Source organism: Diadema setosum, chromosome 17 (assembly GCF_964275005.1).
Source record: "Diadema setosum chromosome 17, eeDiaSeto1, whole genome shotgun sequence".
NCBI classification, from domain to species: domain Eukaryota; kingdom Metazoa; phylum Echinodermata; class Echinoidea; order Diadematoida; family Diadematidae; genus Diadema; species Diadema setosum.
The window spans coordinates 29,791,926-29,819,041 of NC_092701.1; the positions used below are offsets into that span (position 1 = coordinate 29,791,926).

General features: G+C 39.0%; 1 protein-coding gene and 1 non-coding gene across 2 annotated transcripts in view; one reads left to right on the top strand and one right to left on the bottom strand.

Annotated features, from left to right (window-relative positions):
• LOC140240976 (serine/threonine-protein kinase N2-like) overlaps positions 1-21,048 on the bottom strand; it is an 83,202-nt gene extending 62,154 nt beyond the window's left edge. The window contains exons 1-2 of the mRNA XM_072320750.1: positions 20,645-21,048; positions 15,521-15,833 (exon numbers count right to left, since the gene is read on the bottom strand). Of these exons, the coding sequence (XP_072176851.1) occupies positions 15,521-15,833; positions 20,645-20,677 (346 nt within the window). The 5' untranslated portion in view covers positions 20,678-21,048. The remainder of the gene's footprint in view (positions 1-15,520; positions 15,834-20,644) is intronic.
• A 5,665-nt stretch (positions 21,049-26,713) lies between these two features.
• Positions 26,714-26,787, top strand: Trnan-guu (transfer RNA asparagine (anticodon GUU)). The gene has a single exon. It is a non-coding gene; the product is annotated as a tRNA-Asn (tRNA).
• The last annotated feature ends 329 nt before the right edge of the window (positions 26,788-27,116 follow it).

A 27,116-nucleotide genomic window follows, 5' to 3' on the forward strand; every position in this document is an offset into this window, starting at 1 on the left:
CATTGTATATAGGCCTAGTTATCAATTTCTGTGCAATGCTAGAAAAAAAAAAAAAAGGTTTCATGCAGGAGAAGCACATTTTTTGCCATCCACAATGCATTTTGACAACTAAATGACACATAAATGGAATTCCCCATAAAACTGTCACGATCATGATCACTCAAGTAATTTCCTACCCATCTGAACCCAGTGACTAATTGCGCCGATATTTCCTACAGTTGACGGCAAAGGTGAAGAGTGCGTGTTCAGCGTCAATACCACCCACACAGGCATCATGATCGACAGGGTTTGTGTGATACACATTTGCGCATAGATGTCATGCCCATTCTTAATCTGCTTTTTATTTGTACTCAAAAGGGGGCAAGCACTACTACTGTACAAAAAGCAAATACTGTAAATAAACAAATCAGTCAAATGAGATTTATGGGAATAAAAAAAAAAAGCATGGCAGTACAATACTTTCTAGCCAGGGAATTACATGATATTGGACTCTGCAGACCGAGAAAGAAACACAAGTTCCTCTACATCAATATGCAGGCCATGCTATCATTGACAACTGTATCAATGTACTGTACACGTACGTATACAACATGTATGTGCCCTACCATTGGGGAAAAGGCAAGCTCAACTACTACATTGTACCATATTTGTATTAAACTGACATGGTTGCATAAACACTGATGTTGTGTTGACAATACTGTGGGTAGCCATCCTCATAAACTGCTACAGTACGGTGCTATTGACATTTCTTTAAATGTTGCGGTTTGACTGGTGTAGAATTTCTTCATTTGTGCCGAGCCATTGTGGGAATCGGCACTGATGCAAGGACGGAGAACAGACACAATGTACGTTCTGGAAGCATGTTTGAGCTTTCTTGTGACAGGGTGTAATATAGCGCAGTGTGATCGAATGTGTAGTCCCACCTGTGCATATCTGTGTGTGAAAGTTTAGAGCCACTACAGGCAATGAAGTGATGACTTTTCTATAAAAAACAACAACACACAAAACAAATAAACAAACAAACAAACTCCAGAACACACACATACAAAAGGGAGAAAAAGATCTGTGCATTGTAATTCACTCCATTGGGCTAATGCACTGGAGTTAAATCACACACAGCTTCTACAGCTTCTAGTGTCAAAACCATACAGTGTTGTACATTCTTTATGATATGAAACCATAAAAAAAAACAGCCATTAATCAATGTTTGGCTTTACAGTTCAAGTTTACATCATTAAAATTCATTTAAAAGATGCTTTCACTTCTCTATAGATGCTATTAACCACAAGATGGAAGTACTTTCCTAACATGGCAAAGATCAAAATAGCAAATGAGAGTTCAACACAACCAGACTTTATGAGGCATGAGGAAGATACAGTATTCATCGCATAATCGGGACAGGTTGGGAGTAGCAAACACAGCCCCTTTAAGCGGGGTGCCCGATTTCGCGATGAGCACTCACCATACACTAACGGCATACGACATGTACATTATGTAGTGCACACACACACATGCATACTGACGTACTGTACATGTACATGATATATATGAATACACAACCACGCTACCCCTCGGTGCGACCCTCTAGCTGTCCCTGCATTCTCGCAATGATGTAGAGTAATCGCAACCGGGTTCTTCTTCTGTCACCTCTCTTCGAACACAAAATATGTGGATTAAAAGCTAGCACTTTCTTAAACATTCGTAGAATTCTTGGGCACGTAGGGCGTTCTGTATCCACATATCCACAACCATGGGAAATGATTACCCAAAACTGATGTGGGAACGTCAATGAAAAGTCCTTCAATCATTCAATCATCACGGCTTGATTGTTTACTTGCTGCGATCAGTGCACTGTACATGTGTTGTAGCGATCTAGCTCGCCATATACACATGTACAGAAAAGCGAAGGCGGGCAGCGAGCTGAAATGTACGTGTACTGGATGGACGGAGGTCAAAACACACCAGTCCGAAGCTTGCTTTGTAAGTTTGATGTAAACGACAACTGATAGGGAATCTTTGAAATATTGTTGTGGTATTTTGGTAGATTTTTTTGTGTAAAATTTCAACAAAATCAAAGATCGCTTGAAGAAAAATTGTCCCGTTTATCAGAGGTCCCCGCCCGATTATCCAGTGAAAATAACGTGCATTTGAAATGTTTCTGGGAAGCGTATGTCATTTAAGCGAGGTTCCCGATTATCAGATGCCCGATTATGCGATGAATACTGTATAAAGTCTATCCTGATCAACCCAACAAATTACAGTAAACACCTCAGGAATTCATAACAAAACATGCACAAATTTTACAGCTGAATTCCATGTTATATACGCCCACTAACATAGAGAAGACTAGCTACAGCTGTATGGGATCTACAAATTTGTACCTACAGCGCTGTACCACAACAGTCAATACAATGTGTACACTACTGTACTACATATCAAAGAGTACCAGGATGTAGCTTCAAGAGCATTCTACAAACTGGTATGTACACTGTACATGTATACATCTAAAGACAGATTGTTCAACTGGATACTTTCCACGACAGAGAAATCAGACATGCATGTAGGTGCCTATGTTTATTATTAAAATACTGACTACACTGTACCAGATCAGAGAGAACACAATTAGCCAGATACTTGTGTTAAATTTGTTTACTCTCCTAGTGGTTAATCTGCAGGATCACACAATATTGAATGCATACTGCCTGTAAATACCAGCACCATACCAAATTTACAGTGTGCTTTCCAACACCCTTCCATGTTTACTAGCACAAAAAGTATGTAGATTACTCATGCTGTATGTGGCCCTCAGATGTCACATTGGTATCTAAACTATTATTCTGTCATGGCGATAAAATTGCTTCACAACCTTCATTATAGAGCGCCTCGCTCTACTTATAGCATGGGTGTGTATCGGCACCTCATTAAAAGACATAAAAACCAGCCTGGTAATGCAATTAAGCTCACTCTTTTCCCCTCAATATGAGCCTCCCAGGCTGCTTTGTTGCGTGTGATTAGCCGCCATGATAGGCTGAGGACTAATTAATTAGTTCCAGGACCAATGTCAACACCACTTCCTGCCAATCAATCTCTGTTGCACATCATCAGGATATGATCAGCTGCTCAATAGCATACCAGAGTATGGGATCCTCTAATCTCTCCAAGGTCTGTTACAACACATGTGGCTTCACATCAGATGCATAGCTAGTCCCACCTGGATCAATTCAAGTTTGTGCCAACCCGTAGGATGGGGGCTAAAAATACCCTTTTTAATACATGAACATCTTTTGTCCTCTGGCATAGGATGGGAAGGGGAGGAAGGGGAAGGGGGGGGGGGGAGGAAGGGGAAGGGGGGGGGGGATTTGAGCTGAGCCCTGCCTTACAGGTTGCCTATAGATCCACTTCCATTGCCCTATCTTTTCAGCTAGGATTACTGACAATGTGGCATGATGAGAACGCACCTTTGATGAGTGCACACCTTTTGAAGATTTGCTCTGGGCCTTTGGTTGCAACCCTTAGGACAGGGATTAGGGGATTTGAACACAATCCTTTCACTACCACAGCCCAGGCTTTACTACTACACTGTACACAATGGTGCCCTGAGAGCTATCCAACCACATTTGGAACCAGCTGCAGCAGCTCTGTGATCAAGAGATCCAGCAAAAGGGGAGGGGACATGTGAGAAAGAGGTTTATGTGAAGTATGAGAGTGAAACCTGCATACTGTACGTATGTACAATGTACATTAATTTTGTTGTGGCCATTCAGGGGAAGCATGAAAGGTGGTCATTGTATACAGGTGACCACTGAACACAGGTTAGTGGTCATCTTGATTATATCACATGACAATCTTTTAATACCTCTCAAATGCTTGTCTCCCATACAAAAGATTATAAAACATCATCAATAGTTAGGCCTACATAAAATCTTAAAAAAAAAAAATGCATGCCACACATTGTACTAGTACATTGTAGTGGTATCATTTTCAGTTTCCTGAATTCTCATAACCTGTGTGGATGCTGGCCTTTCACAAATGATTGTTCCTGTGTGATGCAGAAAAGTCTAGGAAGAATGAAAATTAATTTTTAATAGTTCACTACAGACAGGAATGGGACCCATAGAGTCTGTGGCCATTACATTATCTACACTAAGATACTACTGTATCGTACATGTACTTAAGTAGATTGTGATAAGTTCAGCAAAAAAAAAAAAAAAAATGTCACTAAAGTAATGCAAGTGAACACATTTTGTATGGGATACAGTAGCACTGCTGTATGGCCAGGAAGCTTTGAATCACATGCTAATACAAACTTTTTATCATATAAATTACAGTGTACAGTCTACTCTGGATATTTACCATGTTTAAAGATAATAAAAAGTTTTGGTACCTCAAAAGCTTCCCTGAATTTCCTTGTCTTGGTTTGTGTTTCAGGTTAAAGTACGTTGTCTGTGAGAATTACTCGCCCCAAAGTGCTCTCATGTCTTAGTAATCATGCAATAATGATTTCGTACCAGAGCCAACGCTGTCCAGCGTCGATAAATATTGTACGAAACCACTGACTGCGACCAGCAGCGTGCAGCCCATTGTACGCATAGCTAACTGCGACCAGCAACCCCATACGCATAGCGTAATGGGGCTTCGCATTGTAGCATTCAGGATCATGACAGAATTAGTATCGCGGGTAAATGTCAACTTAAAATCCAATAATTTCTTCGATTTGAAGACTTACCAATTAAGTTGAAGTATTGAAAACAGGCTTCGAATAACGTTTGGTTCTGCCAATAGCCCCTTTTCTGTTCGAATTGATGACTGAATGTGACTCGGTCGAGAGGACCTTGGGAGAGCTACTAGTACATACACTGGATACCATGGCCAGCGCATGCGCACACAAACATCTTATCCGTTCATGGATTTGAAATTTGTGTGCATGTGATGTGTTCGCATGCACTGGCTGTAGTATTCAGTGTACTGTACGTAGCTCTCCTAAGGTCCTGTCGACCGAGTCACATTCAGTCATCAATTCGAACAGAAAGGGACTATAGGCAGAACCAAACGTTGCCCGAAGCCTGTTTTCAATACTTCAACTTAATTGGTAAGTCTTCAAATTGAAGAATTTATGGGATTTTAAGTTGACATTTACCCTGCGATACTAAATCTGTCATGATCCTGAATGCTACAATGCGAAGCCCGATTACGCTATACGTATGGGACTGCTGGTCGCTATGCGTATGGGGCTGCTGGTCGCAGTTAATTGCATGATTACTAAGACATGAGAGCACTTTGGGGCGAGTAAGTCTCACAGTGTTAGTTATATGAAATGTACTTTAACCTGAAACACAAACTAAGACAAGGAAATTCAAGGACACTTTTGAGGTACCAAAACTTTTTATTATCTTTAATGTAGGATGGTACGCACCATGAACATAGTAACATCAACATCTTTTTGTTGTTGTTGTTTTGTTTTGTATTGTTTATAAGAAATTCCAACAATGTCAATTAGTATGAACCCCTTCCCCTATTATCTAGCTAAATTCTGAAATGAGGGTACACCGATAGGCCTGCAGCATATATGAGGCATGAAAAGTAACCACACAAAAATGATAAAAGAAAACTCCTCAAAAAGGGCCATCAACATACATGTAAGAATCAATGCAATCGCAAATAAGAATTGAAAAGTTAATGGATCTAAAAGAATGGGGGAAAGAGAAGGGGGGGGGATGGGGTGAGGACACACCAACAGTGCAGCCCTATTTAAAATTGATGGCTGCACTCTAAAAATGCATTACATGTCTGGTTTCAGAAACCACAGACTCCTCATTTCAGAGAAAAATGTGAATTTGAGACGGCGGACATTCTTTCTCCACAATCTACCATCATCACCCCTCACAAACCATCCCTCCCTCCCCACTCCCCCTCTTCCCATTCCCCGAATTAGAACAGAAAAACAAAACAAAACCCTGGAGTGCTCAAGTTCAATCTAATTCTCATCCACCTGTAAGGGCACAATATAATATGGCAAGGAAAATTTATGATCGGGGGTGGGGTGATGGGAGAATAGTCTCGAAACTTGCGCATGGTCTTCTTCTTCCGACATATTTCCCCGTTGACGAGGCAGGGGACAATAATCCTTCCACAGTGCCAAAGAATTCATGTGAGATGATGATGGGAGTCGAACAAGATTCCAATCTTCCCCGACTCCCCCTGGAGATCTTCCATCGGGGTGATGAATGACTCATGCTCCACCAAACTGGCCCCGATGATGCAAGAGTCTCCATCTAAACCCACTATACTGTATGTGAGTGTCAAGTTGAAGGTAAGAGAGAGAAAGAGACAAACCTCTTTGTCTGATGCACACTTCCATGACACTCGGCCAGTCTACGCAGAATGGATGGCTTTCTTTCAATTCAAAGGATAGGGGAAATTATGTGTTCAAAAATTTATATACATACTATTTTAGTATTTATTGTGATTGTATACTGTACACTGTAAGTTGCAATTGATCTCTGCTTGCAATGCACAACATATGTTCGAAGATACAATGTTTTATGGTACAACCTGTTAAAATACATCGTATATCTTGGCAAGACTCTTGTTATGACAGGTATACTTTGTCTACAAATTTTCTTTTCCGTGTGAGCAAACACAGTAGTCATAAAAAGTCTAAATGATGTATGGATAATGAACTATGTAAGTTTGTGCTAATATGCAACCACTGGCTGACTGCCAAGGACAACACAGTGTATATTTTGCACTATGTTGTATGTCTGAAGTGTGTCTAGAATATCATGTCACTTCAATCTGTTTAACATTATACAGTGTAATGTACACTTTTACGGAATGATAGGCCTACATAATGCATATTAGACATACCGCTGTGTATACAGTACATAATGCATATTAGGCATACTGTAGGCAAATCCCCTCACTGCATGAGGAGACTGCTGGAGGTTTTATGACGTCATGTGTGGACGACAAAGAAAATATAAAGGTAATTCCACAAAAATTTGGTATACATTACTAGTGTACCGACTTTCATTTTTGATATCACAATATTCCAAAACAACTCATCATCCCGGCTTGTCGCGTCAGCCAGGAACAGTGTACAACACTGTACGTTTCTTGGTAGACTCTTACTGTATGATATTGCAAGCAAATATGAAATGGTGCAAGACCAGTTCTCAAGCCAATACCAGAACTACAATGCATGTTTTCACTTTAATAGCACCATCTCAGCTGACAGACCATGACACTCACACTGAGAGGACTTTCTAACACTACAATATGTAGTCTAAGACCCCGTTTACAGTGCGAGGCTCGGCTGCGGCTCGGCTGCGGCTGAGCCCGCCTTCATTTCAGTGTAAACATGCAAAAGGCCAAATGCGGGGCCAAAATTGGCTGCGCATTTGGCCACGCTCTGGAGGTAGTCCGCCGCTCTGCCGCAGCAGAGCCCGGCCTCTTCTTAGTGTAAACGCAAACTGGGCCAAATGCGCGGCCAATTTTAGTCTGGCTTCCAGACTCTCTGCCCGTACTATTTCGCTATTCAGGATATTAACCCCCTCAACGTCGAAAACTAGTACTGTAAAATGAGGAATGTTCGCGTGCATTTTAATTTCGCGAGTTTCGCGAGAGCCAAGATTCGCGAAATTAAAATGCACGCGAAATTTCTTGTCTTCACTATATGCACTGAACGCCAGTAGCAATTCGCGAAAATTTCATGCCACGAAAAAGGCTGTCGGCTCCAATTCGCGAAAATTTTGTGCCACGAATATGTTTTACAGTATAGTTTAAGGTGGTTTTGTCCTGCAAAGGATTTTTCCTTCCGCAAAGGCCTTTGCCCGAACGGCGACGAACACGGAATCCAGTTGGCAAAGGGTCTGAAAACCAGACTATACCAAATTGCGTTTGTTTACAAGCAGAGCGCCACTATGACAAAATATTGAAAGATTTGAATTAAAAGCGCGGCCGAGCCCTGCAGTGTAAACGGACAAAATTGCGGGGCTCGGCCCCGCAATTGAGGCTGGGCTCGGCCGCGGCTCGGCCCAGCCCTGCACTGTAAACGGGGTCTAAATTTCCAAGTAAAGTCTGGTTGCATTTAAACTTTCTAACACTAGTCTAACTTTCCAAGTAAAATCTTGCTGCGTTTAAAATCAAACTTGAGAAAGAGAATCCCATTTCAAAACGAGTTTGGAATGGTGTTTGCGAACATGGTTTGAAAAATGATCCTCAGGGTGCAGAGTTTAACTACACTGTAACCATCATACCATTGCAATTCAAGTGTTGTCACTGTACAGCTGCTTTGTGCTGTTTGACGTGAGAAGTAAAGGTCAACTGCGTACTACCAAACATGCTTCATCATTCACACACAAATCATGGGCAGAGAACACAACTGGAAACAGCCGGGATTTGACCTTGAGATATAAAACATGTTTCAAAACAGCATTGCATTTCAACTACATGTACTCGCAGAAAGACAATCATGGTCTGAAATGCATTTCAAAAACGCCTTTAAATGGCATTTAAAATTGACGTTTCTAGACACATTTGAAAACACGGCTGCGTTCATCTAACCAAAAAAATGCCTCAAACGCATAATTTAGGATCATGATTCTACCTACAATTTCTTTATTTCTTTCTTCTTTTTTTTTAAGATAAACACAGCTTCTTTCTGCTAATACACTGATGCTGCTCTAGATTTTTATCCAGAGATCTCAACATCTCATCTCTTTTCATTATGGTAATAATATTCTCTGCAAATGCAGTGTATCTTTTGCAACATGGTACTTGCAGCCACATTTTAATACTATACAGTACACTATAAAATGGACACCCAGGTAGTACATGTACTTACATTGTACACAATAAGTATGATAAAATTCCATTTATATGACATTGTCTAATGTCTGCTTACATGCCTCTAAAACACCATGATTGAGGACTTGCATCATACCTGCACATTTTGCACAGACACAAACACAACTTTACAGCTTGTGTTTGATATTTATACATTGCCCCTTTGTGCTATGAGAACTGCCGTGCATTTCAGGCACCAAGTGCAGCTGTACACTGGGCACTTTAACTGCAAGCTGGTGGGTCATGCTACATTAAATCCAGTAAATAAGTCAGATTCAATGCTCAAACCTCCACACAAAGTATACCAATCTCTGCCCCAGCCCACTGATATTGAATTAGTGTGTGACGTACATGTACTTCAATCCTGCTGAACTTGTTTACCCGAATCTCCAGCCTTTCTTTCTTTCTTTTTTTTTTTTTTTAATAGACGAGCAAAAGAGATTGCTTGTGTTTAGCAGTATGTGCATACAATTCACTGTAGATACATGCTCCATGCTACTGGAAGTAACTGGTGTTTTTCCAAGTCTTATTTCCAAGTCTTAAAGTAGCAAATTTGAGTCAAATTCCTCCAAAAATACATTTCTTAAAATCATTGGCAAATCATCGTACCGCATCTTGTGGCTGTCAATGCTGTGGATGTACATGTTACTGTAAAGGGTTTGACCTCTATGTCAACCCTTCCTGTGTCTGGGACTTTGGACAGTGTGCACAACACTGTGGGATTTTCTGTGCCAATCAACACTCACAGCACTCAAAGGGTTAATACAACATGTTTGAGGAGGTAAAGCACAGCCTGACCTTCATTCACTTCCGCTAACAAGCCACACACTTTTGTGACAGGACCTCTCATCTTATTTGCTGTACAATGCCTGCATGTGTACAATGTACATTTTAGTACACTGGACACATTATACTCTCATGTGTTTGTGTACAAGGAAGAGCTCCATCTTTGATTGACCAGCCTTGGGGTGAATTAACTTTTACAGTTTACAGTTAACACAGAGAGACTAATTTTGGTCTGCATAAACAATCCATAACTCTTTTACATTGGTATACAATGTACAATCGTGTACCTACATGTAAAAAAGCAAGTGAACTAGGCATATTTATGTACACCGTACATTGATATTGAGCCTACTGTACACAAATTGTCGAATTTCACTTTGAATACCAGTAAAGTGCATTAATTATAACAACTGTGGTGATTTCTGCTGCAAAATACATGGGACTACTAGGCTTGAACCATACTGTGCCTATCATTTAATTTGTGCTCCTTTTCACGAGTTGGTTTCTCCATTGCCTGTCTGAGCAATGTTGTAAAGCTGGCAGAAAGCACATTTCCAGTCTTTTCTTTGTGGACAATAAAAAATATTTGAAATTCAGTTCAATTTAGAAATAATGCACTGAGGCCTACAAGTTGATATGGTTAGTGTAAAAAGATGACAAAAACATACAAACTTTGTACCATGCAGTCTGAGGTGGTGTTAACATGAGAATTCTCTCTCTTTTGTTTTCATTTTTGAATGTACAATATGATATCAGGACATAAAGTTAACATGCATCATTATATGCATTGATGTATTATTATTTGTATAAAGGTAACTGATCTGAGAAAACATTCTTGATTTTTAAAACAGACAATATCTTGCACCATGGGTATGTAAAATTGTACATTCCTGTATTGAGATCTAACTACTTACACCAATGTTTGTACTTTGTATGCATGTATACACATTCTCTAATCAGGAAAACTGTTTTTCAAGCGTGTGGTACAGGTTGCATTGCAAGTTTTCCTTGTTTGGTTCCTTCTTGGTCAATGCTGTATCACGGGTAAGAAGGCTCAGAAGAGTATAATGATATCAAGTGCACAAACAAGTATCTTCATTTCTCCATTATACCACATCCACCTACACAGACAAAACAAAATGAGAATCACTACAGTACGTTGTACTTTCGAGTTATCTTTAAGACACGAGTGTCATTTAAAGTACAGCTGGGACAATAATGATGCATCGGCAACATTAAAATTGGTTTTTGTTTTCATTGCAGAGGCACACTTACGCATTGATCACCAGGTAGTTGTACTATCACTTTGAAATCAAGCATCAGAGGTACAATGTACATCTGTACACTTGAGCAATATTTGTATTTTGGCAAATCATGGGATAGTTGAAATGTGTTATTATGCATTTAATGGTATTATGCATTTTCATTGTGATACCAGGGTTCAACACTAACTTTTTTGCTTCATGGCCCGTTCAGGCCACCTAACTCTGAAATTTTGGTGGCCCGAAGAACAGATGTAGTGGCCCGAAATAAAGCCAATTTAACAATCCATTTTGAATCCTAGTTGCCTGATTTGGCTGCCAAAAGATAACTTTGGTGGCCTGACACCAATTTTTAGTAGCCCAGGGCCACTGGCTACCACTATGTTGAGCACTGGATACTCAAATGAAACAAGAGTGAATTGCTCTCCCTTACCAAGAAAACCGTACTGTACAGCACCACATATTGTACATGTACCCTTAGGTAGTTGGCGCTGCTCAGTGGCGACACGTTTCAAGTAATCATTACCACTTGATTCATGACGAGTTTCCATTTTATGGACAATAAATAACATGTAAATGAAACAAAAATGAAATGAAATGAAAATGTAAGCATCAGAGCTAGATCCTTGAAGTTCCTGTGTGTACATTGATGCAGATTTGGCTAGGAGAGGACATTTGTATGTCATGCCTGTGATATTTACTGTAGCATTCAAAGAATTTGAACAAAAACATAAACATAATAATGTTACCAGTGGAATTGTAGTGGAAAATTTACTCATTCATGTTGTTGATTAATACAGTACACATATGTAAAGCGTACACTGCAAAAGGAACAGCTTCTGTACATTTCATTAGTTGTGCGTGACTTGCACAATATCTGCAAGTTGAATGCTTTTAATATAGGAAACAGAATTTCTTGTGATTTTCATATTCTAAAAGTCTCGTTTCAACTCGACTTTAATACCATTGCTCAAAGTCTTTCATCCTAAATGATAAAAACCTAATAGATTGTACATAACAAAACCAAAATAATGATAAATGAAGGGTGTTTTTGACGACAATATCTGAGCAATTCATTGAGCCAAGTGCTATCTAGTCGCTATCAACACAGACCGCCTTTGACCCGTGAAGTGAAGGACGCTACACGAAAGAGCCATATGTTATCCAGTCAGTAATGCAAAGGCTTACATGTACACTGTACCTGGCCAGACTAGTGTGAAATTATGAAACAGCAAGCGATACAGCAGAGCAAATTTAAAGCATGACGGACATTGGATGAAGTCAAATTAATTGTTCAGCCGGCAATCACACTCCACTCAGTCTCCCGATACTGAAGGATGCAATCTTAACCATAATCCCTCTACCTCCATCTCCCTCATGTATGGATTTAAATTTTTCAGTCATTGGGTAACTATTGCTTGTTGGGAAGGTTTTGATTATTGTCCAACATGTATTTACTGTAACTTATACAGTATGCATCATAAAAGCAAACATTTAAATGGCATCATGAAACAGAATGATCCCTACTGACAAAACTTAAATGGTTATGACCATGATTTCCAAAACAAAATGAATGACAGGTACCTTGCATGCAACATGTAATCACATTTTTTGCTTTTTAAATATCCTCACACACACACAAAAAAAATGACTTGTACGGTAATCATATTCAAAGGCTACAAGTTTCTCCAGCATAAAATGCACCTAAATTGCTTGAAATATATATCTTGATGATTATACGTCACTCTAATTTCAATTCAATTACTCCTTGGAACATGCAGTGCCAATATCTTTGGTCAGTGAAGCCTGGTTTACCCTGTCGATTTGGGCGATGCGTACCGACAGCTCAGCTCTTGAATCTTCTTGAAGTTCTGTCCAGGGTCAAGTTTCAATTTAAAAACTAGAAATGTCGCTTTGGCGACTGGTATGCCTCCGCCATAATGCATGATTTTCCCAATAGGTCTAGATAGTACATGTGGACAATGTGTGATTACATTTTCACAAAATTGGCAAAATATTGAAATGACAAGTTTGTCACAAATGTGTTGAATGTTCACCTTCCTTGACCTAGGTTTAATTGGATGAATAGGAGAGCATGTATCTAGGGATTTAAGGACTTTAACTCGACTTTGACCCATTCATACATTTAGGCATTGAGTAATTTTCAAGGTACAGGTGTGGAGAAAAAGTGCAATTTCTGAATTGAATAGTAAATTGTTACCATTTTCATCTGGCCCTTGACCCTAAAATTCATAAGATAATCACTTTCAGGTAGAACATGCATAATATGTACTAAGTTTCAAGATAACTTGAGCCACTTCCGAGATATGGAGGAAAAAGTTAGTTCAGCACTTTCACTTGATCTTTGACCTTTTGACCTTTGAGGCAAAAAAAGAAGAAAAAAAAAACTTTCCAGAGAATTTCTATTAGGTTACACATGTATGCATACACCAAGTGTAAAAACAATAACCCTGCTGGCATTGCATGATAGGAGGGAAATAGTAAAATTTTGAAGTGTTGCACTTGACCTTTCACCCCTGACCTTTGACCCCATGAACCCTACATTCTCTAGATAATCACTTCCAGTCAGTATATGTATATACTATGTTCCATGAAGATACCTTGAACAATTTTCCAAGTATGGAAAAAAAAAAGTTTTAATATTTTTACTTGACCTTTTGACCTTTGACCTTTGACCTCATGACCCAAACTTTCACCAGAGAATCTTAATTGGGTAATACATGTATACACTAAGTTTCAAGAAAATATCTTCAGGCATTCAATAGATACGGTGGAAATAGTGAAATTTTATGTATTTGACCCTGACCTTTTGACCTTTGACCTTTGACCTCATGACCCAAACTTTCACCAGAGAATCTTAATTGGGTAATACATGTATACACTAAGTTTCAAGAAAATATCTTCAGGCATTCAATAGATATGGTGGAAATAGTGAAATTTTATGTATTTGACCTTGACCTTTTGACCTTTGACCTTGAGCATGTGCACCCAAATGTTGATAGGCACAACTTCACCCCATAATACACATACATGCCAAGTTTCATTAGGATACCTCAACAGGTTTTGATAGTTACCTTGTCCACAAAATTCATTACGGACGGACGGAAGGACGGACGGACGGACGGACGGACGGACAACCCGAAAACATAATGCCTCCGGCACCACTTCGTGGCGGAGGCATAAAAAAGAAAGACAGAAATCAGAGGGAGGGGGGGGGGGGGAAGTGTGTAGATCGACCTTCTCTCGCGTCATCCGGTTTGACAAACTCAGGAATCCCTGTCCGGTCCCCCCTGAAGAGAGTGCAGCTGGCAGTAGCTTCCCATCAGTGATTGCCATGGCCCTGGCTCTTGTGCTGCCTGCTTGATTTGTGACGAGTTATTACAGGCTGGATGAGGGTGCTGACTGATGTGAGCTCTTCAGCGACCACATTTGGAAGCCTTATCACATAGGTTGGATGTTTTCCTTCAAGCGAGTTATTGCATTTTATCAATAGCTACATCCAGCAAAGACATGGTACATTCACCAGACAGTGAAAATGTTGTGTATGACATTGTACTGCACATTGTAACTGTACAGTTGACAGAAGAGCTACAAATTGTACTTCAGCAGTCTCAAATGTCAGGGGTTCTGATTTACAAAGCACACAGTGATTGAATAACAGATGCATGAAAGAGCAGAGAGATATGTTACTCCTTATACACAAAGTTTGACAAGGCAGCTGTGAAACCAAAACCAAACTTTCATAACAGTGAAATTGGATGCAAAATCTTCCCTCAATCACATCTTCTTCAAAGAACATGGATTCTTGACGCTGCATTTCTACCCACACTGAATGGGAGAGGGTACAAAATTCTGTGGTTGTTATGTCATGTTTATTACTCAAGCATGTGAAGAGGTACAGATACCGCTACAAGAGAAATGACATCCCCAAGCAAAGCATAGTTGTAATCAATGCCTGTGCACTGTGCCAAATCTAGCAAGATACACATGTGTACAACGCATGTACGTACATGTAGGTCTTCTTCAAAGAAACAGTACCTGGGGATTACCTTCAAGGTCTGTGTATAGTACATGACCGTCTATACAGTACTGTAGGGCGTGCCCCGCCTTTGGAGCTTGTCAAGAAATTAAAAAAAAAAAAAAAAAATCACACAAATTTCCCTCCAAATCTTGTGTCTCATAAATGTTATCTCTGCTCAAAATTTTCCTAGAACGCTGCATGTACGGTTGTATTTGCCCTATTATTATGGTAGTGTTGAAATTTCTTACGTCCATCAGCAAATCGCAGTGTGTGAGCATGGGAGTTGTGGCCACCCATAAGTGCACACATGTACCTGTATGTAAAGTACAAAACATTGCATGATATCCTGTGTGTGTGCATGGGTGGGGGGGGGGGGGGGGCTGTTGCTTACAGTTTATCCACGTCTCACATCCATTTTTACTGGTTTGTGTGTGTACACTGCACGCATTTATGTGTTCATGTCTGCATAAACCTGTCTGTGTGTGTGAACTTGAATATATGTTTCTTTGTTTCTCTTCCAGCACATAGAAGTATATGCATACAAACAATATGTGTGCGTAAACACGAGGCTACACGAACTCACCAGGGCTGGGGCCGGTGTTGTCTGTGTTCACCACGATGCGGGCGTTGAGCTCATTCAGCTCCTGCTGCAACTCCTGCAGCCGGGCGTTGGCCTGCTTGACCATGTTGTTGACATTGGCCAGACTCTTCTTGTCTGTGGTCACCTTGCGCATGTTCTCCGCCCCCTCCTTGATTTTCAGCTCCTTGCGGATCTCCTTGCGGATCTGGTCCTTCATCTGCTCGAGTCGGTACTGGATGCTGGCATCCGACAGGTCCAGGAACTCATTGCTGCCATACTGCTGCTCCACATAATTCCCCAATGTATCTCCATGGGGCTGCAAAAGAGAAAAGAACCACACCCTCAATTAATGGCCCAGAAGAATTCTGATTTCAGATAATATCTGTTGGCATACATGTAACTATACACAGCCCTGTCGCTGTGGACACTACGTAATCTCAGGATTCCGGGGCGCCGACTCGATTTTGAATTTACTGCACCATATTTGTTACTAAGACTAAATAAGGTGAAAACTTTATCTATTTAGCTACCGTTTTCAGCTATTGATATTGATATACTTAGTTTACAACTTACCAAAAATTGCACCTTTTTTAATCCTGTACGCCGCAGAAATCGTAGAAATCGCAGAAATGATTCGAAATGTCGGCGCAGCACTGGGCAAAGAGGGCGCTGTCGACTTCGCGGGCGTACAAACTCTAGCAGCACAATTTGCATCGTTCAAAGCTGGGAAAGTTTATTTTGAATGGCCCAGCGATGATCACAGCGTTCCGGGTTAAGATTGGACTTTTCGCTCAGTGTATAGTGTGTGAGGGCTCACTATGGACTGAAATACCATGCTCATAGTCTAAGCATCTCAATTCACGTGAGTGATTCGTAAAATTTGAGATAAGAATGTAGAAATTTTCAACAGTTTTGTTGTTGTGTGGCCGTGTTCGAGGGGTTTAGTATGTGTATGGGGTTTCGTAGATATGTGTATCACACACCGTCAGACGCTGTGCTAGCGCTAGCGCACGGCGTCTGGTCGGGCTAACATGTATGATACATTGTACTTAATCTTTCTCCAATGAAACTCATTTTAATGTTTGCTTTTGACTCAAAAATTACTGCTTATGGAGCTAGCCAAAATACTGATTCTATGTGAATAACAAACAATGAAAGAAATGATTGAAAAACTGTAATGCAACCATGAATATATGAACACTTCATGTCAGCTACAGCTGTACTGTACATGTACATCTACTACGACAGCTATCATAAAGGTAGAATTGACTGTACTCCTGAAACAGTACAATGTATTGTGTACGAGTATCTGAAACTTTTTCATTGCATGATTTCAAGTTCGGGGCTAGAGCTAGTGCTAGTTAGTGCTATTTTCCAAACTGCCTTAAATCAAGCTTGAACACCAAAAGTCAGATAGATTAATGCAATGACACCAACCACAATTAATGATCCCTAGCACTACATTGTAGGTTTTGGCATCAAACCACCCAACATCAGCTGGTTTCAAATTCGGTTTTATCGCCAGCGCTAGTGCTGAGATAGCACTAGCACCACCTTCGACCTTGAAATCACCCATTGTTACACTGTATACTCATCTATGTACTATCACTCTCTCCTTTGATCATCTCATGATATGACCAAGTGGTTTTGATTTTGTGCAAGTTACATGGACAACACACACCGTGTACCATTGTTCTTCAGGGAAAAGGCTCCAATGACACTGATCAGCTGAAGGTAATCGCTGCATGCAAATCATATGATCATGTTGTCAAAGGTGTCATGATACCCTATATGCTATAATATACTGTACGAGCTGGTTCAGCTCGTACAGTAAATGCTGTATCTACAATTGTAAGGAGATATACAGTAATTCTTCTATCACTCGTTGCTATCAAACATGCCATAAGGTAGAATAGAACAGAAACTTCCCTTTCAAACAAGTGTACGGTCATATACAGTACTTGCATACAAATTTGTACATATATGCATGTACACAGTGTACATATGTATCCTATCACTTGCAGAACTACAAATGTAGCACAAGCTTCTAAAATGGTACAATGCTTCCTATAACTCATCCTTCATTTGGTGATAAATTTTGTACATTAGGAGAATACAAAACAACATGTTTTCAACTCACACTGGCAATTTCTTAATGCGCAATATATATTTCTGAATTTGTGCTATTTCACATGATCTTTTTCCAACATACAATTGTACTGTACAAGTAGGACACAGTATACAAGTGTATATGCACTAAAAATTCAGAATTGCCGACACAAGGCAAAGATGGTAGTTTGTGCCACAAAATTACCCTGAGCATTGATGGTTACATACACTGCACACTGTGACATAGTATATTTTAAGGAATTTTCAATTTTTGTCCATTTTTGCAAGACAATCAATAATAAAATTTGTCAATATATTTGCAAATTAACAACTTATGAAAACACTGCTACCTGCAACAAAAGTGCATTGCATGATAGTATGATGATGATGATAACAATAACAATTATAATGATAATTACTTAGTAATAATGATAAAATATCTAATACTACTACTAATAATACACGTACAACCGTACATTGCATGTACAGTGTATTATGTGTAAAATGGGATATTGTTAATTTTTCATATGAAAACACATGTACACTGTAGATAGACAACTAAAGGACAAGTTCACCTTCATAGACATGTGGATTGAGTGATTGCAGCAATATTAGTAGGAGGCTGGATAATCGAGGTCGAACTGTACATGTGCATCTATCCATGCATATTCAAAGGCAGTGTATGCAACATGATGTACATGGAAAAATCAGTGGGGGGGGGGGGGGGTGGTGAGGTGGGAGGACATGTACAAATGTACCATACTATGTACAAGTGTACAGTTGTAAGAAGTCTTTCAGCCATACACAGTACACTGAAATCATATGCACACACTAAAAATTGACAACCAAGAAGTTTGAAGTACATGTAATAATGATGCTAAAAAACAAGTACAACAAATACAATGTACACAGAAAAATCCATCTGTCCGGATCGGAGGAGTCTTTTATTCTTTTTTCCTTTTTTCTTTTTTAACTTACACATGGATCTCCTCAGGCTCAGGATTAAATCCTTTGAATGGCCCTCTACAAGTTTTCAACTTTAACTGGGCGTCATCGTAGGTAGATTCTAATTCAGGTAATTCAGGCAATAACCTACACAGTACACTAACTACATACAGCTCTTCTCGTATCGGACTCCGGAGGGAGGGGATTCCATCCCAGACGTAGTGTCTGCGGAACATACATGTATCACCCACGACAAGATACAGACCGATCTTTTGGTCAAGTGCAACATCAGATGGAGATCTACTCTGCATTGAATTGCATGGAATGGAAGATGACCCATCAACTGGATGAGGGATGATACTCGATAGGAAGTAGAGCGCGTACAGTATGGTTGAGGGGTCTAGATATCGCGCACGTAAATTTGAAATGCTCTTATAATAGAAGTTATTCTATAATCGTACCTGAATTTCTCAATGAATATCACGAAAAAGCAGAAAAATCACCTCCCAGAATCTCCTGATGATACGATGACGGAGTAGTGCGCTGTCGCCGTTTGTATGTCGGACTTTCTTTTATGCGTTCAATTTCTCGGGGTATGTAAAGATCGCGCAGCTGCCCTCTGTAGTTTCATGCGTGAAAGTGTCTGCCCCTCTGCGGCTGTAACGTGCTCCGGCTTTCGTAGAATATTTTTTCACTTGATATTAAATTTGTCCCTGTTATAAGCAACAGCAGTTTTACCTAACTTTTGTATATTATTGTTATTATTATTATTATATGTGTTATTATTATAATCATTATTATTATTATTATTGTTATTATTATTATCATCATTATTACTATTATCACCACCACCATCATCGATCATCATAATCATCATCATCATTATCATTTTCATTATTATTATTATCACTTCCACCACCATCATTTTATCGTTCTTATTATCATTATTTCTATCATTGATATTTTCATAATCGTTAATGATTTTCATTTATAAAGTTTTCTTACAATATTTCTAATCACTTTAACCAATAATATACACGTAATATAAAATGGAAAAAAGTAAAATATGAACATATACTTTGTGTGTGTGTGTGTTAGTGTTTGTGTGTGTGCTTACCCATTCGTCACCCTCTCATTTTCGTCACCCATTTGTCACACTCTCATCTAATTTGTTTTCTTCATATTATGGCCCTCCCCTGTCACCAATATATCACAAGTTAGCGCAAGAAATCACAAGCAAATTCAAATTGAAATCACACTTCAACTTCGATAGACTGAAATATTTATTCCTTTGTAATATTATAATCGTTGTGTTAAAATTTGACTTAAAACAACATTTATTAACAGTATTTCAGCGTAGCTGGCAGCATACATTGTTCTTGTGTATGATGACGTCACGTGGTAAACGATCGATCGAACAAATTACGAATTCTATCGACTACGAACGAGACAAGCGAGACGACACGTCTAGGCTACAACATCCTTAGAACAGATTTTAAGGGAAGGTAGGTTTGCACAAGGTAAAAAATTGGAAATTTAGTGGAAAATTCGTTGGAAATCAAAATTTCTTACCTGCTTCCTTCTCATGTTGAGCGGTAAGTCAGGTATGTTTATTCCATGGGCGTATCGGCAAATTTTGCGCTTAGTCCTACGCGTAATATCGCTTGCTATACGCAGTTACGCTATGCGCGATCATTAGGTCCCTGCGCGAGACCTAGTACCCTACTATACTGGTCAGTAGTAGGGCCTATGAACAGTGACAAACATGACAGTCTACATGTACCTATTTGTACTCTCGGCAGAAAAAAAAAAAAAAAAGGTAACAGATAACAGATCTAAGTCGTTAGAGCTCATTCAGACCAGTGCCGTGTCCTGTGGCAGTGGCCAGTGGCCGTAGTGGAGTAACACTTCCACAGTAAACATGAGGAATGTGAATGTGTGTCGAAACGGGTCTACTGTGTGTAGTCACCTAACGTTAGTGCCGTTTGTTCATCGAAATCATTCTCATGCGAAACTCTTGAAAATGGTTCTGGCAAATTAAAAGAAAATACCATGTCATAAGTGAACATGTACCTGGGCTAAAACAGCACTAGAATCGGCAGCCATGATGTTGTTTGTTCCGTCCCTTCTCTGCTGGTCGCCGCTGACTGACCCAACACACAGCTCCCAACGAATCCCTTGGCCTCGCCTCGCTCGCGTTACAGTTTATTCAATGTACCCTGAACCCCCTGCCGCGAGCCCGGGCGTTAACGTGCGACAGAAGATGGGCTGGTGTCGAATGCGAACACCGAACGATCGATCTTGTAAGCCGACGTTTCTTTCTGCCACACAAAACTGCAATCCCCAATCATTTATAATCCTGAAGAGGCGATACTACTCCTTGAAAATACATTACTCCCAGATCCTGGCATGCGATGACAACCGAGTTTAGAAACAATCTCTATGAGATTCACGTTCCCGTTATTCGGTTTTCTGTGTGCACCTAACCTGTGCTGCTATGTAAAGCGTAATAAGAGCTCATCATTCAAACGATCCGAAGTGTTGCATGCACAGAGCATATAGCAAAGCGTGTGTGTAATACGTACTTACGCACGGGTGATACTACTACGGTACGTACGAAGTCACGTGATCAAATCTTCTTCTTCTTCTTCTTCTTCTTGGCTTCTTTTTCTTCTTCTTCTTCTTCTTCTTCAGGGGCGGATCTAGCTTTTTATAAAGGAGGGGGTTGGGGCGGTATGCGAGGGAGCGTAGTGACCGAGCCCGAGCGAACGGAGCGAGCGGGGGAGGGGGGGGGGGGGGGGGAGGGTGTGGGAGGGGGGTGTCCCCCCCCTTCCAACAGTAGGGAGAATTTTTGAAAATCTGTGTGTGAAAATGGCGTTTTCTTGCATCTAAAACACCATTATTTTGGGTATAGAGCTCATTGCCATAAATAGAAAAAAAAATTAAGATTAAAAAAAATTGTCCCCGGTTTTTTTTTTTTTTTTTTTTTTTTTTTTTTGGGGGGGGGGTTGCAACCCCCCAACCCCCCCTCTAGATCCGCTTCTGTTCTTCATCTTCTTCTTCTCCTTTTTCTTCTTTTTCCCTCCTTCTTTCCTTTCTTCCTTCTTTTTTTTTTTTTTTCTTTCTACGAGCGAAGTACCCATTCGCAACCATTCGCGTTACGTTATTCGGCCTATTTTAGATTATTATGATATCGAAGTCGGGTACGGTAAAGGTAGTGGCAAAAACCGATGTCAATGATGTGGCTCAATCACAGCGGTGGTTTTGTGGGGGAGGGGGGGGGGGGAGGGAGGAGGTAGCCGGGGGTGTACATCTCGAACTCAGAGTAACTCATAACATAAGGCGAGTCTTTAGAAGCGAAACACCCATTTCCAAAATTACGGAAGAAGTGCACATTTTTAGGCAGAGCTAGTAAAACCTGCATCCACAGAAATTTAATCGCGAACTTTCCCCTTCTTTCTTCTACCCTTTCTCTTTCTTCTCACACTCTCTCTTTCTCAATTTCACTTTCTTTCACACGCACGTTTACACTTTTCCCCAATATTTTATCTTTTTTAATTTCCATTCCATTCATTGATAAATCTAGGCCTATATTATAATGTGCGAAAAATATACAAAACATGACATTCATGTCAAAGAATACAATGAGATGTGACTCTATTAAAACCATGACTCCCCTCCTACAAGTGCCCTATACTACTCAAAGTTTTAGAAATAGGCTATCAAAGGAATTCCTATAAAATTTCATTGATGATACGAAGAAACATGTGATTGAAATATTCAATTTCAAAGTAAGAATTGAAAACAGCAAACAAAAATTGAGCAAGTTATGAGAATCAATATTTCAATTCAATTCAATTCAAATTCAAATTGAATTTTATTTCCAATACTAGTAATACATGTTTGTTGTACAAATTCAATGAAAACAAAATGTACAATGTATTACAAAACAAACGAGAATCTTCCCCTTAACAGTAGTAATTCCTCTCTCTACTTTTACCAATCCCTTGTTATTATGCCCTCCTTACATACCCTTCTGCCGCCGTCCTCCTCACACCCCCCCCCCCCAAACAAATCATGTAATGAGCGGGTTCGAGACCATAGAAGAAATTGGACTATGAACAGTAATGACTTTATCGCGCCCAATGTGTTATGAAGGTTTGACCGAGAAAGCTATTCATGCGATCTGTATACCTATATGAGTATATATAGATCGTTTAAATAATACTTCAGCACAATCATCTTGATGTCAGTCTAAGCGAATGTTTTGTTTTGACACATCCGTATATAGTGCATGATTTAGATAATACTAAATAAATACACAGACAATGATGATAATGATTATGATGACAATACAGTGATAGTATAATGATAATGATTATGATGACAATTATAGTGATAATGATAATGATAATGACACTGATAATGATAATGATACCAATTAAAATTCAATCTTTATTTCCGATTCAATATATAGATATAATATACATGTAAATATGAGCACGTTGTACAAAAGTGTACATATAAAAACAATGAAAACACTGACAAAACAGGGAAAGATTATGAAAAAGAGAGAAATAGGGAAAACAGATAGCATATATAGGTACATAAAGAACACAAGCTCATTAACATTGTGTGTGCAGTTAATCAGAAAATGGTATGTGCGTAAAAAGCCAGAATAGGCTTGTTATGTTGCAGATCCGCATACCCCACGATATAATCATTATAAAATATAACTAAAAAATGATATGTATATAATCACAACTAGAAATAAAACAACATCATAAAAATAAAAAGAAGACCAATTATCCATATCCAAAATATCAATACGTACTAATCAACATTTTCTTATACTGTCTTTTAAAAATATTATTAAACTGTATATCAAGTTTGCTCATGACTTCGATCATACCAAAGAAGAAGAAGATCGCATGTTTGTTTGTGCGTGTTTTTTGTTTTTGTTTTGTTTTTTGTTTTTGCGCAGGGATGACAGTCCTCACCTAGGAACGGATCCAGGAATTCTGTAAGGGGGGGGGGGGGGGACAAATATTTCTGATGCCACTTCCGGGTTTCATTTCATTTCTTTCTTTTTATTTCTTTTGTTTTTAACGAAAAATAAAGGGGGGCGCGCGCCCGGTGCGCCCCCTCTGGATTCGCCACTGGTCCTCCAATGTAGACACTAACTTCTGCCATTCACTTTATGCACTCTCCATCGCAGAGCATGCATGATTCGAACTCAGAGGCTACAGTTCATATCACACAGATCCAACACTGACCACTACAATACAGTGTCAGAATATTTACAGCCGATTTGATGGACACATCATAACTTCACCTCTTACGTCACCTCATGTGTAATATCATATTCATTGATAGGAGCTATCTCTCTTGAGATCCCGAGAACGTTGGCGTACCAAGCAAAGGTGCTAAATTTTTCAGCTCTATACTAATGAAGAGAATCCACTCCAATATTTTGCCAATTTCTTTAGGAAAGAGAAAAATATCCCTGCAGAACAGTGGAAAAATGATCAAACTCGGAAAAAAAATAACGAAGTTATGACATTCTGAAATTTCAAAAAATTCGGAAACACTTCTTGACCAGTCGATATGAATATTCAAATCAGCAAGTTGATGTTGTCATGGTCTCACAATATTTCTTATTCATTTCATATTATACAGAAATAACAAATATTAATGATTATCTTCAGCTGTAGAGATACAAAACTTGCCTCAAAACCAGGCCAACATAAAGAAGAGCAAACGTTACCTCTTTTGTATGGGAATATGTTTTTACCTGTATTAGTATATATATATATATATATATATATATATATATATATATATATATATATATATATATATATATGTATATTTTAAATTTCATTTTAACAAATGAAAAATTGTGAGGGCATGACTATATAGTCAAGGAATGTTTTCCGGAAAAAAAAAGTGAAATATCACAGTCATGCTATCTTCCTTATTTCTTGTCCGATTTTTGTCACTTTGGGAACGTTCTCTGGGGACTTTTTCTTCTCTTTCCTATGGAGTTCATTTATTTTGGGGCGGATTTCCTGTTTAATGTCTCGATATTGAGAAAGATGAAGAAAGGAAATCTAATGTTATCATTATATATACTGAATGTTACCATTACATTGGAAAATGTTTAGTGCACGCATGCTCAGAGTATTGATTAGCGCGTGCAAATAATGTATTCATGCACTTTTGTTGGGACCCATCTCTATTATAAGTCGAACTTGATGCCCCTTGTCAATGCCATTAGAGTCCCGGATCGTGTCCCTGTCTTAAATTGTTTCTGTTATTGTCTAAATATGTCTCTGTCTCTGTCTTTGTCCTTCACGGTTTTGGGATGATGATGCATAATACTGTCTGGAATGTAATATTCATCTCTTTTTTTTTTTTTAATGTTGAGGGCACACTCGTCACAAGTTTTGTACTTCTAGAGATGTGCCCCAAGCATGTGCAAACTGACAGCACAGAGTTATCTTGTACTAAAACTATATAAGTTTATATATATATATATATATCTATATATATATATATATATATATATATATATATATATATATATATATATATATATAATACATATATATATGTATATATATATATATATATATATATATATATATATATATATATAATACATATATATATTCATATTTGCTGGAAAAATATCATTAACCCTCTCTGTGCCAGTGAATCAAATGTGCATATATTTCACACACAAACCTATGGACTTCAAATAACCGTGGCACACAAAGGGTTGAACTTAAATTTGAACATGTTGTGGGCAAGTCTTGTGACTGCAATCTTGTATGATAGTAATATACCAGCACTTACTATAACAACAAAATTAATGTAATATCGTAAATACTGCTTGGCGGAAGTCAGCTTTAGTGAATGTCATGCACTGGATTTTGTATTCTCCACTTATCTACATGACCTTGTAGTTATTGTTTCTTTCGTATAGAGTTCGGATGCAAGAGCATGTAATACAAACTTAATCTACATAAATCGAGGAGGTCCTAGTTCGTACCCCTTACATTTCATATAGATTATTTCGGGATTCAAATTCTCTGATCTCTATGTAACTAGATTCGCTGATCTCAAACCAGAGATCAGTCGGTGCAGGGAGGTGTAAGAAAAGGAGAGACAACTCGTTCGTTATTCATGCAAACACAATTGGTTTCAAAGCGTTACAATGGGGTGTCTATCATTCCACTCAGTGAATACGCTTTGAAGTCGTGCTCTGCACCGCTCTAGTTGCAAGGCGAAGTTCGGAGACAGGAACACATTTCACCTTTCGTTGAATTACAAGCTTTATTCCCCCATAAGATTTAAATGAAATAGTCGAATTGATTAAGAGTAGTTTAGGAAAGAATTCAATATTATAAACGTGTATTTCTAGTTTCTTCGTAATGCGCAAATCGAAATGAAATGAAAATTAGGCCGTCTTAAAAACCTAATATTTTTCTATAATGCGCACATTTCCGCATGTTAGTTTTCTATCCTTTAATTTGGGATAATATCTTGATCATTCAAATAAACTCCGCTAAAGCGTGCTCCAGCGTGCTTTTGAACTATTTACTGTTAAAATATTGTCAGTTTTACACTGCATTTTGATTCGTTGCTCCAATTCAAGGTACACAAATTCATTGTTGCCATCACATTGAAAGAGAGAGAGCGAAATGCAGTAGGGGCAAGTATTCTATTATAGATGTGAGAGCGCTAGTCCCGATTATTGATGCTCTCTTTTGTCAAAGCACCTGCTTTCCACCTGTAGTTAAGCGCATAACTTTTCTGCGGTGCCGCGCATCCTTCAAAGGAGAGCAGGAGTTGTCTCTCCTTTTCTTACACCTCCCTGGGGCATTTAATGAAGCATTTTGTCAGATATTTCGTCTGACAAAATGTTAAAACTACTGAAATCCTTGCATCTGATTGGCTGAGAGCAAATTTGTCCGACATGCTTCATGAAATGCCCCCCTGGTCGGTGGTTTCCACAGAACTCTTGTGGTAGGTTTCACTGCTAACAAAAAAGAAAGAAAGAAAAATCCTAAACAGAGAGGGCGCTAAACACTTTTGAAAATACTGTACCGTTGCGACCCTCATGAGAGCTATCCAGCTTCTGTGGCGCAATTGGTTAGCGCGTTCGGCTGTTAACCGAAAGGTTGGTGGTTCGAGCCCACCCAGGAGCGCAACTTCCATTTTTTTTTTTCAAAATCACTTTTTGTATGGTTGTGAGCAATTTTATTTTCATTCTTGCACTTGTAAAAGCAAAGTAATTCGATGTTAAGGCTTTGTAGCCACATAATGTTAGCTACATTATTGTCTGAATATAGATTAGAATATAGTTGGCCTTATGCCAAAGGGGCACTTATAGTGTTCAAAGTCTTTAACTTTTGGCATAACAGTGGAAGTGGTTTAAGGCCCTTTGGGCATAAGGCCAACGAGTATATATTACATATATATATATATATATATATATATATATATATATAAATTGTTTTGGCACATCCAGTTAACA